The sequence below is a fragment of the Fukomys damarensis genome, unplaced genomic scaffold, assembly GCF_012274545.1.
Source record: "Fukomys damarensis isolate Sample0158 unplaced genomic scaffold, DMR_v1.0_HiC HiC_scaffold_24, whole genome shotgun sequence".
Taxonomy (NCBI): domain Eukaryota; kingdom Metazoa; phylum Chordata; class Mammalia; order Rodentia; family Bathyergidae; genus Fukomys; species Fukomys damarensis.
This window is the reverse complement of record NW_022900936.1, coordinates 56,336,669-56,355,663: the sequence shown is the minus strand read 5'-3', so window position 1 is coordinate 56,355,663 and position 18,995 is coordinate 56,336,669. Positions and strand designations below refer to the sequence as shown.

At 38.8% G+C, this 18,995-nt stretch overlaps 1 protein-coding gene across 9 annotated transcripts in view; it reads right to left on the bottom strand.

The window, feature by feature from the left end:
- Positions 1 to 35: 35 nt before the first annotated feature.
- Positions 36 to 18,995, bottom strand: part of Phldb2 (pleckstrin homology like domain family B member 2) — a 243,915-nt gene continuing 224,955 nt past the window's right edge. For all 9 annotated transcript variants that reach the window (XM_010630144.3, XM_010630145.3, XM_019208339.2 and 6 more), the window contains 6 exons: positions 11,992 to 12,196; positions 8,568 to 8,658; positions 7,366 to 7,512; positions 5,325 to 5,544; positions 1,690 to 1,775; positions 36 to 596 (listed from right to left, as the gene is read on the bottom strand). In XM_010630144.3, coding sequence (XP_010628446.1) covers positions 456 to 596; positions 1,690 to 1,775; positions 5,325 to 5,544; positions 7,366 to 7,512; positions 8,568 to 8,658; positions 11,992 to 12,196 — 890 coding nt within the window. In that variant the 3' untranslated portion in view covers positions 36 to 455. The remainder of the gene's footprint in view (positions 597 to 1,689; positions 1,776 to 5,324; positions 5,545 to 7,365; positions 7,513 to 8,567; positions 8,659 to 11,991; positions 12,197 to 18,995) is intronic.

Sequence of the window (18,995 nt, the reverse complement as noted above, 5' to 3'; positions counted from 1 at the left end):
ATATTCCCCTCCAAGTCTTTATTTGCCTGTATTTGTTAAATGGTATCTCCAAAAAAAAAAAAAAAAAAAGCCAAATGGCAACAATTTGGGTGCTACAGTAATTCTATAGTTGCAAGTACACATATACAGACATTGTGTAAACTGTTTAGTTTATTTCATCAAAAAACAACTGATAGAAGTTTATACGAAATGTTCTTTTAGTGATATTTATCAAAATAGTGTTTCTTGTAGAGCTTCACTTCTTTTGACATTTATGATCCAGCTTTGAATTAAAACTCCTATTTTCTTTCCTTTTTGGTTTGTCTTTACAAACAACTTCTTAGTAGGAAAGGAGTTCTGAGTGCATACAGTTAGGAGGTTGATCTGTTGGGTCTTTGCGTCTGGGATTGAATATGGCTTCATTCTTGTAAGAGGTTATTGCAGTCTGCCCTGGAGTGGACTGTCGCTTCCACTCACTACAACAAGAAGTGGGTGTAACCCTCTGCCCCGGTGACTATAACATCCATCCAGATACGCATGGCTTCCGGTGAGGGGGCCACCATGTAATAGATTCTGTCATGTGTCTTGACACTAAAAGTGAGTAACGGATTAGGGCTCTGAAATTCAAATCAGGAGAAGAAAAATATCTTAAAATTAGAATATGAAACAACATAGACATATGTGAAGGTTTCTTTAAACGTTTTCACTGATAGAAATTTTGTAGGCGTTACATTTGCTCAGTGGTACCCACCTTGCCCCATACCTTTCTTAGGAATGACCATATTTCCAGCCTTTCTGACACAAGAAACCTCAGCAGAGCTCAATAATTCTTAATGGCTCATTTTTGAAGTTTGTTACCTAGCTGATAAGGGGTGCTTAAAAGCAGTTACTGTTAGCCCTGTTAAGATCCTACTAAATTGTGATTCCCTCGTAACTATATAGTAGCTCCCATCCACAATGCTGCAGTCACTCTGCAAGGTCTCCCAAACCAGTGTGTCCAGAATATTCCCACTGCATCATGGCTTTTCCCCCTGAAACAGTCAGCGCCCTTAACTATTTCTTTTCTTTTTTCTTTTTTTTTTTTGGTAGGAAAAATTTATTGAGGGAAAGAAAGCTTCTGTCTAAGAGAGACAGAAGGGGGACTGGAAAGTGGGTTTCCCGCTCACCCTACTTCTCCAAGATGTTTTACACAGCAAAGTCATGTGGTGAGGCGTGTACAAAATGGGACAAAACTGTAAGACCCAAAGGAAAATTACAAGGTGGGTGGCGTAAGGTGGGGCAAAACCATGACCAACCAATAAGATTACAAGTGCAGTCACCCAGGAATACTGATTAAATGGGAATCAAGTGGGGGAGCAAGTCATATAACAAGCGTACAAGGATTTTCAGTAAGGATGAGGGTCAGGGATATTTCCTGGAGAGGCTGGGTTAAGACCTTGGCTTCCCACCCAGGTGACTGAAGCCTATTTAGAATATCAATCACTGCCTTTTATCCTCAGGGGAAGCACAAAGGTATAGTAGTTTCTCTCTTTACAGTTCTGGCCTTCAGTGAATGTGTCTGGAACTATTTCAGTGTTAACTTTCCAGCACCATTCTGATCATATCTATTATTCAAGAATGGCAAATCTAAATTCCTTAAAATTCAAAAATACCTTTTTCCTACCTTAATTATGCACTCAAATTGTAGGAATTTAGCAAACTGGTGTTTACCTTATTAGCATTCTTGAGGTGATCATAATATACTTCTTCAATGGCTTGAAAGTATATTACTCCTTTTAATTTTGCTTCATGTTTATCTGCAAAGATAGATAAACGTTACTCTATCAGAGGGACAGGAAAATTATAATTTCATGAAAATTATCATCACTGAAATATTTATCTAGCACTGAAATGATCTAAGATTAATTCAGATAACTCAGGGTAGTGCATTAGCCCTGTTCTATATTTAAACAAATACAAACAATAGAAAACTATGACATTCTCCTGCTCAAAGTATAGGCTCTTCAGCAAGTCAGCAGTCAAAAGCCAACCCAGAACTACGGACTGTCATGCTAGCACACAAAGTAGAAACATCACTGGCACTCATACAACATGTGCTCCCCTTCTTCAAAACTCTTTTTGCAACAGAAATATTAATATGCATAACAGTTGTAGTGAAATTTTAAAGTGTGTTTTAAATATCATAAATTTAATTTATAATATTCTACTTATATTTCTTCCCTATCACACTTGTCCAGCATGCTTGACCTTTCCCCTTTTATGAACAAAGCTTTAAGTCTGAAAATAATGGCCCAGAGAAGTTCCACAGAAAATATGTTTTAACTGCATTTAATCGAACATTTCTCTACGTTATTTGACTAAGGACCATTTTTGTGTTTGTTTTTGCTCTTCCTTGGGAAATATTGTTTTACTTAATAGCATGTTCAGTGGGTTTCAACCAGTTTTAATAAAAGAGAAGGTCTGTGTGTGTCTCACACATTTTCTGGAGAGGATCCTGCAACAGTCAATGGGAGTACACTATTACCTTCCTTCAAAACAGATATGAAATCAAATCTGGAAGTCTCGACAATGTTTTGGGCAGACAGAAAACTAGGGAATGAAACGTTTTTAGGGTGTGTCGTTTGTGAGAACACACACTGAAGAATGTGGGCCCCACAACCACACTGTGAGTGAGGAGGATCCATCAGGCTGCTCGCTGATGAGATAATGCCGTCATCCACTGTGTCTCCAGACAGCACTACCCCTTAATTTTCAGACACGTTTCCTGTGCCTCAACTCTGTTTAGAGATTGTCCTACAGTTCCGGGTTAATATACAGGAGGCCAAAGACAGAGTCCAGGGCCATGAAAAACAGAGGCCCAGGCCTTTATCTTTCAGCAGTCCGCTTGGCAGCTCCTTTACACACACAAAGCTGTTTAACTTGTGAGAAGCTGATGTGCTTTCCACACGATCAAGTCCGTCCCAAGCTGCAGTCTAGATGACTGGCAGGGGCCTGATCCATGCAGGTGCTGCTGATGTTTGGGAAAGGGACAGAGCGGGGGAGGGGGCAGCTAAGCTGATGAGGACTGGTTATAAACAGAGCCAAATGGGCAGCATGTGTCTAACTAGGTCTCTTTGCTCAGTTATGTCACATAAAAAGTTGATGAACTATAAATCCATCTGCTTTATGTCTGTGTAATCTTTCCTATAACAAAAAGGTTTCTGGTACTTATACAAACTGAACACAAGTTACCAAACTTTTTGATGTGAAAAACGGATTTACATGGCTCAGAAGGACATATGTTTAGAAAAGCTGGTCAAGGTGATAGATAGCTGATGGCAAAAAAAAAAAAAAAAAAAAAAAAAGGCTCATAAAGAGTAGCATGGAGGAGAGAAGCCACTTTGAAATGCATCTAGCAGACACTAGATTGCATTTCTTACTAATGAGGCAGCTTTCCCGTTGTACTAACTAAAGAGAGCTGCTCTGGATTTCTGTAAAACCCCAAATCAGAAAGGCCTAGAGGCGGAGCCAGGGTCTGTGACAAACAGTCCATCTTCTTGTTACCTAGTGAGTCTCCTACAGAAAAGCTGTGTCCCCTGCCTGTTTCCACTCTGATTCTGGGGCTCCCTGACGTGTGCCCTCACTCCATAGTCATCTGGGTTTCTCATCTCCCTCCACATAAATATTAATTTTTTTTCCTCATTGAGTTTATTGGTACATTTTAGGTATACAGTACAGTTACATTCATCATTGGGATCTTGTACCTGGACATAAATATTAACTGACCTCACTGGATAGGTTAGGTGACTGGACTCATGTTGTATTTGTTACGTTGGTTCAGTTTATCATGACACTCAGAAATGCTGAAACACTAACCCCAAAGCATAACCGTGCTATGCTATAACTGTGCTATCCTAATTAGAAGACCCATGCTGATCACAGATCTAGGCTTTATATAATCCCAAAGTAAGCAAGGGGCTTTTTAATTGCTATGCCAGTTACACTAATATTTTTGTATTTTTATGTGATTCAGTAGGATGTGTTTCTTATAATTCAGCATTTAAGAATCCAAAAATATTTCAGGTACTTCATAAATACTTGTTGACTAGTTACTGATTAGCTTTACTCTACACTTAAAAGATTATACTAATTTGTAAACTACAGAGTCCACAAAAACATGTATATACACTTCAGGAAAAGAAAAATAGTATATATTTTTTTCAACAGATGGTGTTCCCCATGTATGGGGGACCCTAGAGGATATCATATTGCAGAACTACACTGCTGGCTTGTAGTGAAATCATTGAAAATGCATGAGCAGCAATCTCAATGACCAAGGTTCCTCAAGCAGCAGTTTCCTGTACTAATAAATATATAGAAGCTAATGGCCACCTCTTTGGGCACCTCTTTTAATTTTAGAGGCCAAGAGTAACTTGTCTTAATCTCATGATGTCTCAGTAAATTTACTATTAAAATATTTACACAAGTTTTTCTTTTCCTAAACGTGCATACATGTTTTTGGCAGACTCTCTATTGTTGAATGACTGTCAGCTAGGGTGACTTTACTATGTGTGACTTAAATAGGATGTATAAATAAATAAAAAATAAATAAATAACAAATAAACCTTTTTTCTGGCCTTGCGGTTTAAAGGGAAATATAAAGGTACAAATTCCAAATGATGAACGTCATCATATTGCATACCTAAAATGTACCAATAAACTTACTTTGAGAAATTGAAAACTAATGTTTCCTTCAGAACCAGAATAAACTAGTTCATACTTTTTAAAGCAACATTTTATTAGTTGTAAAAAGAAAATTCATATCATATTGAACCACATAATATGAATACAAAATAATACACATAATGAGTATAAAATAATATACATCTACAAAGCTAATATTACTGAAACTACTTACCATCTATTTATACTTCATCTCAACTGCCTTAGCTCCATTATAGGCCCCCACATTAAACCCTCCACCCCTGCCCAAACAGACCCCCCCCCACTCAAATCCACAGGAGGGTAGAGATAGCAGAGAGCCAGCAGCTGCCCTGCTGCTCCTACCACCACCCTATTTATCAGCCAGCCCCAGGCCTATCATCCTTGGGTATCTAATAAAAATTTCCACCCTGTAGACCAGTGCCCCCTATCCTACCTAAGCTCCCTCATATCAACCATGCACATCCTCCTGTAATCGCCAACAGCCTTTTCACCCTTGGCCCACCTGCACCTAGATGGCAATAAACTCATCACATGTTGCTTGAACTTTGCCCATCTCAGTGGTCCCAATCGTGCCTTGGTCTGACCTTACACTCTGTAACAGATCTGAATATGCCATGTTTTTTTTGTTTTTAATCACCCACCTGCATAATAAGAAAATGTGCGTTTATTGCGATCAAAAACAAACCAGCGTTTTTTCCAAGTTTTAATTTTTCCACCCATTTTGATGAGGAAACCTCGGCAAGTCTTCTCTGTGATTGATACGTGATAACAGGTATCAATATTGTGGCCGGCGGTCTCTACATGGCTCCGCAAATCAAAGTCCTCCTTCCGGACAGGCAAATAGCGCGTCAAAGGGCGAGCCTGAAAAAGCACAAAGCCCGTTCCAAGCACATTAATTGTTTGTTTCATTTTAGGTTATAGATTGTTAGAAACTGGAACTAAATATAAAGTCTAAGTTTTAAAATACCCATGTATTTGTGAGTGCTTACAACAAACAAAACAGCAACTAGAGCCTAAAAACTAGGTGGTATTTTGAGTGGGATGCTACAATGTGTGGAGGGGAATAGATGAACTCAGGACAAGAGATTCTATTCCATGAGATGGGAAAATGAGTGTGTGGAAACACATCATTTATTTAACTTAAAGGAGATAATTAGCACTAACACAGAGAGAGAACTGAGGGAGGAATTTTTCTGGACAATTCCCTTCAGATCAGGATTCCTCCACCAGAAGGTTTTCAGGCACTTACCCTGCTACAACATAACAGTTCTCCCTAAGTGATCCTGGACACGGCATGAGAGACCAGCACTGTTTTAGCAAGCACAAACCCCCAAAACATCCGTAAAGTTGCAGCCATTAGCTTACATATACTCTAGTAGGAATTGAAGGCAAGGATGTATGTTTTGAAAAATGTAGCTAAAATAAAATTAGACATGGAATTGAAGGTGGATCTAATATAATGACAAGACAAGACAAGAAGGACAAGAAGCCAGAGTATTATACTGAGATGTCTTTTAGTTTACTAATGGTTAAGGCCAAGGTTCATGTGATCAAGAAAGCAAATCACCTTAGGAGGTATTTCTAAAATAATGTTTTATTTTATGTTAAATAACCCCAACCCTTTGCCTGGGGAAAATGACCTTATCATATACTGGAGGTAAAACTTATAATAAGGATTAAAACAGACTTGTGCTTTTTGGTTTGGCTTTGGATATTAAATATGTATGGGTGATCTTATAACTGTGAATCAGAATTTGCAAAAGTTAGGCATGGTGAAAAAAAAATGGAAAAGTTTTCTTTCTATTTATCAACAATTTACCTTTGATTCTGTGGTACTTGACTGTCCCAGGCTTACTGATACCTCAAAACCCACAAAGCTGTGAAGACTGTCTCTAAGCACTGTGCCATCAGTAACTAAAGAGAATAAGGGACATCACATCTTTTGGCTTTGAAATCTACTAGATAAGTGACCAATTTTGATAGTTGATTTGAACTTTAAATTATGCAGTACTTAGCAAAATTTAACTTTAGCTCCAGAGAACAAGCATTATATAAGCAGCTATAGTGTCAAGAATCAAGACTAGACAGATATAATAAGCAAGGTAAGCAGTTAAACAAAATGGGTGGCTCTCTTGAATTTTGCCCGAGTTCAGTAATCTAATGCACATATGTATGGACTGTAGCAAAGGGGACACACGTGACAATGTAGTGGCCAGGAAAAGAAAGGAAAATTAACATCGCCACCACCAAGAAACTGTGCTAGAAGCATTATCCTGTTTTGACATGTTTATTCCTAAAAGATGGCTTAATAGCATCTTTCATTTCCTTCACTAAAGGTTTTTCTTGAGACCTTGTATCTGTTTTCGGCAGCCAATCCAGTGGTATTTTTCAAAGCTGTTCAAAAACCATTCTCCTTTTAAATGTACTTCAAAAACCCGGTAGAAGAAAATATGCCTCTACCCCCAGGATGTTCCATTAATGTAGAGGAATGTTATCTGGTTGGAAGTTCCCTCAAAATTGGGAAATAAAGTACATGCTTTGCACGTAAACATAGTTTTCTCTTAACCCATCCATTCCACTAAGCACTAACGACAATGCCAAGGAAGGCAACCTCAGACTGTCTTCTACAGAGCGACCACGAGGGGGCAACCTATATGCGTGCATTTAGATTGACGGACCAACCTGTGCTCTTTGTTTCTCCCTTATTTTTACTTCCTTTTCTATTAACTTCTGCCTCTGGCTAGTTTCTTCTTGCAATCGTTTTTCCAAAACTTCTCGGCGACGCTTTTCTTCTTCCAGAGCTCGTCTTTTGGCTTCCATTTCTCGTTCCTAAATATCATGACGCAGAACAATGATTAAGACATACTGGTCATACTTCAATGGTTCCAACTATTACCAAAAATAAAATTCTCACCAATTTTTGGTTTGCATTTTAGTCTCTTAAAATATATACCCTACAATAATACAACCCATAGTCATCGCTGGCATAGCTTCCAAACTCATTAAATGCAGATATGCACTCTTTCAATTTAATTAACAATAATTAACAATTAAATATTGGTTGGGCTGGGAGGCAGCTCAGTGGTAAAGCTCTTGCCTCGCACGCACACGGCCTTGGATTTGATCCCACCCCCCCTCCCCCTCCCCCAAGCACGCGCGAACGCGCACACAGACTTTGGTCTTAAGGGAAAAATCCAGTTTGTAACTACACTCAGTCCAGTGACCACAATTCTCCCATTTTAATAAAAGCCTCACAAACTGTCACTCAACACTAGTCACAAGGTTTTTAGCCTTTTGTTGGGCTGCCGTCTTCTAACTGAAGGCCATCAGTCCTTCCGATTCCTGTTATTGCCTGCAAGCTGCCTGGCTGAAGGTCGCAGAGGAAGCACACAGGGAAGCTAGAGAAGGAAAGGAGGCTCCCTCAGGACAGGATGCAAAGGCATTTGGGGGATTCCTAAGGAAGTTCAGACTACAGCTTGAAATACAGTCACAATAATGTGGAATTTTCACCATCACAATAGCGCAGCTAATGGGCTGGGAAGGATGGAAAGGCAGAAAGGTACTTTATCCCACTTCCTTGGCAAAAACACCACGGGGCCACCGAAGGGAAAGCACAATATAAAAAAATCCATTTAAGTCTGTGTCAGCACTGGGTGTGTGTGTGTGTGTGTGTGTACACTGAGTTTATATTCTTTCAAGTTATGGGAAATTGTACTGCAGTAAAAAGCCTTGAAATCACCTCTCTAATAGCTTTACTTTTCAGATGAGAAAGCAGGCTGAGCAAGGTAGTGTGACTACTTCAAGATCACAACATTTGTGAGAGCTGGGGTTCACCTCACCACTCACCACATCACAGACCTCTGGCAGGAAGACCCTGAGCTTACCCTGGATTCAAGCAGTCGGTTCTTTTCAGCATGAGCCTGTTTCAGCAGCCTCTCCATTTCTTCTATCCTGGCAATATTGGAAGTGCTGGCGCTGCATCAAACACAAGAGCCTTTGAAGAATTTTGACTCAGAAACACAAACGCGCGCGCGCGCGCGCGCGCACGCACACACACACACACACACACACACACACACACACATACACATGTCAAGAGAGGTACATGACAAAATCCAAGTATGCGGCATTTAAAGGATGTTTCTTATAGTCATTGGTCTGAAGGGGCGAATCAATTCAACTCTGAAAGTTGTGGTGACACCGACTTACCTCCAGATAAAAATATGCAAGCAAAATAATGCTAAAGTAAACTGCTTTACTCATAAATCAATACATCGAAGCCAAATCTTAAAAGGCAGGATTTCCAAATGCATCAAGTCTAAAAACGACAGTTGTGGAAGGCCTTTCCTTTAGTGAAATGATTTGGACCCACATTCATATGAAAATTAATTTATAAAAATGTATATCCAAAGAAATAATCAGGGCCTTCTTGGTTATTGGTGATTGCTAATATAATATCTCTCAATTATAGTTTTGATTAAATCAAACTTAGGGGGGCTCGAGTCCAGGGCTGAGTTCTTTGGCAGAGATAAATGACCCCAGGACAGGTGGTATAAGTTAGTACTGCTGGGCCTGTGATAAAGCAGAGGTACAGAAACAGGAGCTGCCTCAGGGGTACCAGACCCTCATGCCAGACACAGGGGATGGGCTTTCAGGGCAACCCCTGCACATGGTGATTTCCTATTATCTCCATTAGTTATTAGGGGAGATAGAAAAGTATGAGTTCTGCCCTTTTCAGCTCAAAAGAGTTCAAGAAAAAAAATCTTCAATTTTTGTGCATGAATACTTTTTTCCCTTCATTGGCGATACTTGACGTCATAGATGGAAAAGGGACAAACTTTACGGGCTTAACTGAACAAGCTGAAGACATTTGCTTCGGCCAATAATAGGACAAAATGTATTAACATTCTGTATTGGAGACATAAAATGTATCTTATATCTCCAATCCATTTGAAGATAATCTTGAGTTTCACTGAGTTTTAAGTCTCAAAAACCACCAATTTACAAAAAAACAAACAAATTTTCCAATAACCTACATTCATTTGCCTCATTTTCATGCAGTCTACATTTATTTAGATATCAATTTTGGGGGATCTGGAACATGCCTTATTTTTAAATGACAATAACAAATTTGTACACATCATATACAACATAATGTTTAAAATTTTTGTTTATTAATACCTGTTTGAAGTACCTAACCATTACTTTCACTGAGGGGAATTTGTACATACATTATCATTTCTTTTATGTCTCAGCTTTACTGAGTACTCATGTAACTGACAACTGTATTTATTTAGTGTACAACATGACATTGTGCTATCTGTATACAATGCGAACTGATCATGCAATCAAACTGACAATTTCATCACTCCACATAGTTACCACTTGTGTGTGTGTACATCTGTGTGCGGTGAGGCAACTTAATTTTTTCAATAGAATTGTTGCAGAATGACCGTTCCTGACAAGTAGTTGTGCATGACCATGATAACTGCCCACAGTCACTCCACATTATGGGCGGAAATTACTGTGTTTATTTCCTTGTGCTATCAGATCTTCTAAATGTCAAAAATCTGAAGACAAAACAGAAGATCCCTACAAAAAAGTCAAACGTAAAAGGGAGAGAGAGAGAAAAAAATAGGTGTTTGTCTTCTGTGTCCCCATTTACCTTAAAATAATCAGATGCTTGTATACACTGTTGTGGAAAATAACATGACAAACACTAGGAAAGCAAGAAACAGGAAACTATAGTTTAGAATGTAGAGGATGACAGAGTATCCTGAGCTGGAAACTTCTTGAATATTGGTATAAAGAAGAATAATGGACAAAAAAATTGCTGTGCTCAAGATTTCTTAAAATTATATATTAAAATATACCAAAATTATAAGTCTATTAAAGAGGTAACTCCATGCTGAAATTTTAGTGACATAAAGTGGGTCTTGTGGCTTATGATGTCATAAAAAGCCATTGGAAGAATGATAGAATTACTTGGTTGTGGGTACATCTGCCCTTCGCTTTATGTTGAGACATCATTTTTCTGACTACCAGGAAGTTACTGGAGCCAGACCTTTTTACTTTTTGGGTATCATTATTTATACTCTAAGCAAACATGAAGCTCAGAAAATAGGTCTTGGGCCTTGGAAAACAGGCAGTTGAGAGTAAATTCTACACCAAATCTCCATTCTGCTAAAACCATCGAGATATCTCACAGACGAGTATTCTGAACACCCATTATTACGGCTGCCTTCATTAACTTCCTAACCCCAACTCTGTGCTCATACTTGGAGAAAACGTTAAGGACCGGCAGGGTCAGAGGCACAGAAATCTGAGAGTTCCTCACACTCTCCTTCAACAAGAAGTTCTGTGAGGAGAGAAGAAGGGAGGGCAGGGCTGGATTCAAAACATCACCCTCTGGGTGGCTGCTGTGCAGGCAGCAGAGGATCAAGCTTCAGAAGAGGGAAAAATCACTCAGAAGCTGACACTTTCGAGGTGCCCTAATTCCCAAACACCACTTCTGCTTGCTTCAAAGTACGATTACAAATGTGAATTGGTAAATCCTTACGAAATTACAGACTAGCTAAGCCTTTCCTCCCAACAAAACAGAAGGGCAAAAAAACCTTTAAAGTTCTGACTCCGTTATTGGGGATTATTTCATCAAAAGCAGTACAGATGAAGTTTCGAGTCCACAGCAGAGGTAACTTGACTGGGAAGCATGGTGTGTGTGTGTGAACTTCACTATAAAGCAATGGGACCAAGTGGGAGAATGGTCTGCAAGAGTGTCTGGCTCGGTCATACATGATACAAGGAAACGACTTCTAAAAGGTTGCCATGATATGGAACTCTCTTCTGCACTCTCTCTGTATTTTATGTTTCAAAATTATTTTCATATATATGCCACTATGTCTCATTTATGGTAGTTGAAAAGAAAGTTTTGTGCTATGATCTGTTTCTTCTTTGTAAGAATCTTTTTGGTTTGACATCTTGTTCTCTGAGTAACTACTTTCAAGATAACAATATTAACTATTGTTATTGTCAGTATTTTGTCATGAAATTTTATTTTTTTCATAAAATAAAAAATATGGGAAAACAAATTTCAAAAATTTGAATTTGTACATATATAATGCCACATGCTGGTGGACTTTATGTTTTTGTTTTTTGAGGCAGCATCTTACTGTGCTGTGCAGGCTGGCCTTGAATTCACAATCCTCCTGCCTTACCCTTCTGAAGAGTTGGGGGTACTGATGTGCACTGTACCCAGCCTGACGCCTGTGCTTTTCCAAACAAGAAATCTTGTCCACAAACAGACCTTACCTAGAGATATTGTCGGGTGAGCAGGCAGAGATGCTGGTTTCCATGCTGTCAGAGCTGTCCAGGCTCAAAGTATCAAAGGCCTGGTCCTTGTAGCTACGATCAGGGTAATGGAAACTATTCAAATAGACGTTTGATTCTGACGCTGTGCGGTTGTAAAATTCAGATTTCTGTCTTTGTCCTTCACTCATCTGTGGGTGATTATAACCTAAGGAAAGAATCACAAATACACCTCATTTATCAGTCTTAGAATCTTGTATGTCTACAGGCTTAACCCAACAACCAGAAGCATTTACACACAAAATATGAACCCCAGTCCCATCTGGTTCGAAGCCAAGAAACTCAAAGACACAGTCCCACACTCAGTGTAAGCAAGAGTTTCAAAGAAATAGTCTTGCAGGTGATTCTGTCAGTGTGATCACTTGGCTCTTTCCTATCTCAGTCCTATAACTCAGTACAATGGCGAATGATACACTGGCACACATTCAACACACGAGAAGGAAAAAAAAAAAAAACCAAAAAAACTCCCAGAAATATGAAGTAGCTGTGTTCAAGTGAAGACAAGATGAAGCCCAGCGATGAGCAATGCCGGGCTTATTAGGCAGCCAGTGCTATTCACGTTCCAGGAGTACTCAATTCAGTCATAAAACAGCAGGTGGAGGCTTTGAGAAACCTGGATACCACCTCCTAGGTTTTTAGTATGTTTAAGATCCAAATTGCACATTCCTCATCCCTCTCTCCCTCCCTTCTTCACTCTGTCTCTGTGTTTGTCTCTCTGTTTCTCTCCTCACCCGTCAATTACTTATTTAAAACATTTAGGGTCGATAATCCTTTCAGTGATTGGATTCTTCCTAATTACTGTCTATCTAATTCTCTTTTACCCCCTTAACAATGATTGTTTAGTGATAACTACTGGAAAATGTAGGCATCTGTAATAGCAAACACACCACAAGCAAGACTTTTTTCCCCAGGTACTTAGATGCTGGCACATTAAATTACTGTCTTTATGGCTGGCACATTAGGTTATTGGTATGGCTTGGTCTCTGAATGCTGATTTCAGACATTACAAATCAAATCATCTTTTCAGTTCTCTATCATATTCTCAGTAATCAGGGATTACACTAGTTAGGAAATACCTACATTCATTTAAAAATGTGTCCACAGTTTGTAATTTCTTTCTCCCTGGTAAATGTCTCCCTAATAGCCTCCACTACCCAGGGAGTTATACCAGAGCTATCAAGAGTTTGCAATTAGACCATTTGAATTCTACCTCTTTTGTTCCGTCTTTCAACGAGGCCTTTATTTAGTCATAAAATGGCCAAAAAGTAGGCAAGAGGGCTGGAGAAGGGAAGTAACTCTTCTTGGCTGTTGATTAATCATTTCCATTTAGAAACAGAAGCCACAACTGCAATGCTTTAACAGTACACTATCTACCCAATGTGTCTGTAAAGTGATTTTAGCTTCAGGCAGTATTCATGCCATTAGAATTTACAGCAGTTTTAGTGATCTAAATGAGGTGTATTAAAGTAACAAATTTCTGAGAAAATAAGTTTCCTTCAGATCATTTGCCACTATGTATATGAAAATTGTACAGCACATATCACTTAGCTAAGGCAAAATGCAAAACATAAAATCACATGAGACTAGATAGGATATGGTTAATAGTGATGATTAATGCATAAAGTATTAAGTGAGGCCAGTGCATTCCTAAGTGTGGAACTTGTGCTTCTTTAAAAAGAAAGGCAAAAACAATTCCTTATTCAAATATTTACCTTTTATACTTGAACTTTTAGAATTACTAAGTGCATCTTTTACATTGTTTCCAAATATTTATTTTGAAAGGAGGATCATAAAAATCAGAAATGACTTGAAAAGTTACACAAGTATTTCAAAAAAGGTGTGGCATACAAAGCTTGCACACTGGCACTGCCTTACATGGAAGACATTTCCTTGTTCTCACATGAAAATGCCTAGAAGATAGCTGTGTAATTATGGACACACAAGACTGATGTTCCTGGTAATGACGGTGCCATGACCTCCACTGAGGAAAAGCCCGTCCCTATGGACAATGAACACCTCCCCGGAAGCAGAAAGATGTGCGTGCACTGTTCCCCACAAAGCTGTAGCCTTGCCCCTCTGATTTTCCTGGGTTATGGCTTTGTTTGGTTGGGTTTTTTGCTTTCTAAAGAATCGCAGAATATAAAAATAAATTTATAACCTCCAGGTAAGAGAGGTGGTAAATTAATGATTCAACATTTTCAGATGGGTACACAGGGGACACCCATGTTATACCAGGCACCGTGCAAGGACTGTCAACGTGAATCTCCCAGACCAGCTCACTATTTGTTGAGGTTTGACTGTATCTGAACCTCCAGCCACTCCAGTGGTGGATAAACACCCTACAGTACAAAGACTATGGCTAAGGAGGCTCTTTCCCAACGCAGGACTCATGTGTGTGTGTTACTGGAGACTAAACCCAGGGCCTTTGCACTAAGCTATATCTCCAGCTCTTTCTGTTTTAAAGACAGAGTCTCACTAAGTTGCAAAGTTGCTTGGACTGGGCTCAAACTTGTCATCCTCCTCCCAACCTCCCATAGTGCTGAGATTATAGGAGTACACCACCACGTCTGGGTGCAGGACTTTATTTCCTGCAGATCCAGTGAGAGCAGGAATACTCCTTACAGAGCTACAAATTTCTGCCAAATGGCAACACTTGCATGATCATAATGGGTCCAAATGTCACCAGGCTCAGCCTTCTCCCTACTGAACAAATTTTTAAAAACACGAGTTACCCTGCCATTCTCAGTAAGGGCACGGGCCTCTCTCCTGTGACCCTGGCATTGCACAAGTGTGCCTAAAGAGCTGGTTAGGGATGCAGGCTCTGGCCTGGCCATCCAAAGACACTGGCATTTTCAGTAGAAAAAACACCATAGATGTGCAGTGGACTGAAAGAGTGTGACAGGCAGAGCCCAGGAAGAACCGTGGGTGCACAGAGAGGCAGAGCAGCCACAGACTGGCCTCAGCTGTCATCACGGAAGGGGACTCAGATGTCCTGCTCAGCCCAGTGTCACCATGTATTTAGCATGTGGGTGTCATGAAAGTGTCATTAAATGAATTCAGTTTTCATCTGTAAACTCCACCAATATTAATGGCCAAATAAGGAAATGGAATGCATCTTACTCTTTGGGATGGGGCAGAAGAACTGAACTGGGAAAAATGAGGTTTGCTTAACCCAAGTATACTTGGTTTTTGGTTTTGTGTTTTAATTATATAGCAAGAATAATGTTCAGCAAAGGGAAAGAAACTAAAAAGTAAAAAGGGACTTGAAAATACACTAAATCCTTCCTACCCTGGCAGGCATAGCTATTTGAAAGGTTTAGAAGGTTTATCAAAAGAGGCCTGTAATATCTGAGGATCATCTCATAGTATACATAAGGAAACAAAACCAACTCTGCTGACACTTGTTGAAAGCCTATGGATTGCATGCACAAGGGACATTCATTGTGTATTCTGGCTACTTGGACCCCAAAAGCCCTTTGTGAGTTAACCATTGTGGAACATACATAGTCTTGTCAGTGTTTTACATATGAATGTTATACACTTTTATATGGTTATTTGGACTTTAATAAAGAAAGTGAAGCCGGGCGTGGTGGTGCATGCCTATAATCCTAGCACTCGGGAGGCTGAGGCAGGAGGATCACTGTGAGTTCGAGACCAGCCTGGGATACATAGTGAGTTCAGGTCAGTTTCAGCTACATAGTGAGATGCTGTCTCACAAAACCAAAAAAAAGAAAGTGACATAGTTTGAAATTATAACCTGGGCTTAAGAGAGTAAAGCTAACCAGGTTTCCTATGGTAGCTCACCTGATGAGGAATTCACTCTTCCTAATGATAGTCCACAGTCCGAAGAAGAAGGTACAGGACAAGTCAGGCGTGAAAATAGAGAATGATGGAGAGAGGGAAAAAGATATGAGATCAAATAGGATGACAAAGGAACGGGAGAGTTGTGTAACACTTTCAACATGCAGCCTTTATAGTGTTAGTGACAGTGCCGGATTAATACAGAATAATGTCCATAGTTTTAGATTAAATCTAAATTTACAGAGACAAACTCAAGAAGTTACAAAAGGAAAACAACCTTATGATACATGCATGGTTAGTCAGAAAATATTTGTTACAAGGGAAATTGTTTTTTCACATATTCATCAACCAGAAAATGGGAAAACATAAACAATATAATACATATAAAACAATCCTTTTTTGCGAAGGAGACAATAGTACATGGTTTTTAAGAGCTAAAGTTCAAAGAATGCCATTTAACTACTTGAAGCGCAGTCCAACAAACAAGCCTCCTGACATCCTGTCTTACTGCCTCGCTTCAGTAATGACTGTCTTACTTATTCAAGCCAATCATTCAAACTCTTCTTCGCTTTCCACTAAGTTGTTCTTACAAAATAGGCTTAAAGGGAAAGAATAAGTGAGAGGCACTTAAATCCTTCCATCTTCCCAATGTAGCCTACTTTATTTTTGATACCTGGCTTTTTTTTAAAGGCAAAGCATATTTTATACTTAGCCTACAGACATCATAATACCCAGTCTTCAGTTTATATAGATCCTGAGCCTTACAAATCAATGCTTCCCCAGTTCTCACGTTTCCTGCAGGATTTGACCTCAAACAGAAAGCCAAAGCAAAGAAAGCCATGCAGCTGCCTATGACTGAACAGCAGCTGTCCCTAGCATTGTATTTCTTGCAAATATGAATGATATTTTCTCTATTATGATGAAAGAATAATCACTAGACTAAAAAGCCACCACTGTAGAGTTTAAAGTCTGATCATTTCTTAAAGATGATTCGACAATGACCTTTCAGTATTTGTTGAAAACAAAACCACCACACAAAGAGGTTGTCATACCTTTCTTGGACTTTCCTGCATTTAACAACAACAACAACAACAAAAAGAACAGGACAAAGATTTCATTCATTCTAAAGCTTACAAAGGAACAACTGACAAAATGTACAAAAGTCAATGACCGCTACAACTTCAGGAGTTGAGTTCCTCAGCTCTCTGGTTGGATCTCAAGATTCTATGATGCATCAAAAGAGTGCTGATGGAAGAAGGTTTATTATACTACTTACAGGATCATGCTGGATGTATCCATTATGAATAGCAGCAAAAAAAAAAATAGTGTATTTATATTAATTGTGTACATAACAAATCAATTAGATTTTAGGCACCTTGGAATTTTAATTGCATTTGCTATTTTAATGAGGACAATAAGTGTTAATTAATCAATTCTAAATGAATATACGATTCTGCCCTCCTGGTCTTTGTGGGCCACCCGCATGGGCTCTGTGGAAAATCCTGCCACTTTGTCTGAAGTCTACCATGGCTTTAAGAACTATGATTCCTGACTGTTCTGCCTCGCCTCTGGGTGGAGAGTCAGAGGCAACAGGCTGGCCTACCAGGACATAGCTAAGCAACGCACACAGGATGGCTATTTCCCCAGAAGTTGTCCTGTCTGTATCCCATGAAACTCTTTAAGCAGCTAACGTTGCAGAGCTGCAGCAAGGGCTGACGTCAAAGTCTTTTCGGGTGCCCACAGGACACATCAGCAAAGAACAGGAACACAAAAAGAAGAGAAATCAAAGACAGCAGGTTTTTCAGAGTGTATGTAAACAGTGTGACCTAAGAGAATTGGATCTGCTTTCCTCTAGAAAACAAGCATGAATATTATTTTTACTTGAGGGGAAAGTAGACATTAGAAAAATAAGAGATAAGACTTTCCTTCAATTTCACCACATTCTCACGAGAATGTTCCTACTAGCTAGGCCCCTTCCGTGTATTTTCCCAAAAGAGTTAGAGTCATCATATTACAGGGGTGTCCGGACACCCATGTTTATAGCAGCATAATTTATAATAGGTGGATCTTGGAGCACATATACCCATCAACAGATGAGAGGATAAGGAAAATATGACATTTATACACAATGGAATACTACACTCCCATAAAAATGATAAACTTGAGGCATTTGTAGGTAAATGGATGAAACTCAAGAACATGATGCTAAGTGAAATCAGTCTGACACGCAAGCTCAATTGCGTCATGGTATCTCTGATATGAAAAACACAAAATATACATTTATGCATACAAGTGAAAAATAAAAGGGAGATAAATAGAAAATAGAGAGAAATTGAAGTACTTCCCCAAATTACATATTGTTTCAAAAAAATTTTTTTTTTTTTTTTTGAGACAGGGTCTCACTATGTAGTTGATATTGACCTAGAGCTCACTATGTAGCCCAGGCTGGTCTCGAACTCTCAGTGATCCTCCTGCCTCAGCCTCCCAAGTGCTGGGATTATAGGCATGTGCCAACACGCCTGGCTCTCAAAAATATTTTAATATACATTCTAATTTGTTTCACTTATACTATTAGTTTATTTTAGTTTCCTGAAAAGAAAGTTTTGTGTTATTATCTGTTTGTTTCTTTTTTAATAAGAATCTTTCTGATTTATGTCATGTGCTGTAACTACAGTGTGTTAAGTATTGTTATTTTCTTATTATTTTGCTATACTGTTTTTTTGTAAAATGAAAAAGTTAAAAGAAAAAGAACCTTCTTACACGACGGTAATAACTGCTGCTCTTGATTCTTACCAATCTATACTTTTAGGATAAGGAGCTAATTTTTCTTACTATTTAAAAAATATTTTTAATGTAATCATTTGTGATCCCACCCTCTTTCCTGAGTGCTTCATTTTTCCCTAAATCACTGCAATACATAAAGCACATGGACATGCTGAAGATCTTGGTTGTATTCATGGCCAATCTAGGCTTTGATGTCTTCAGTTGGTGGGAAAAATACATTTAAGAAGACATCTGTTAATATTACATACATAATATATAATATATACATATATAATAATAATATATACATATATATAATATATACATATAATGTTTGAACCAAAAATAGACTTGACCCATAAGTTAATAGAAAGCTGAAATAG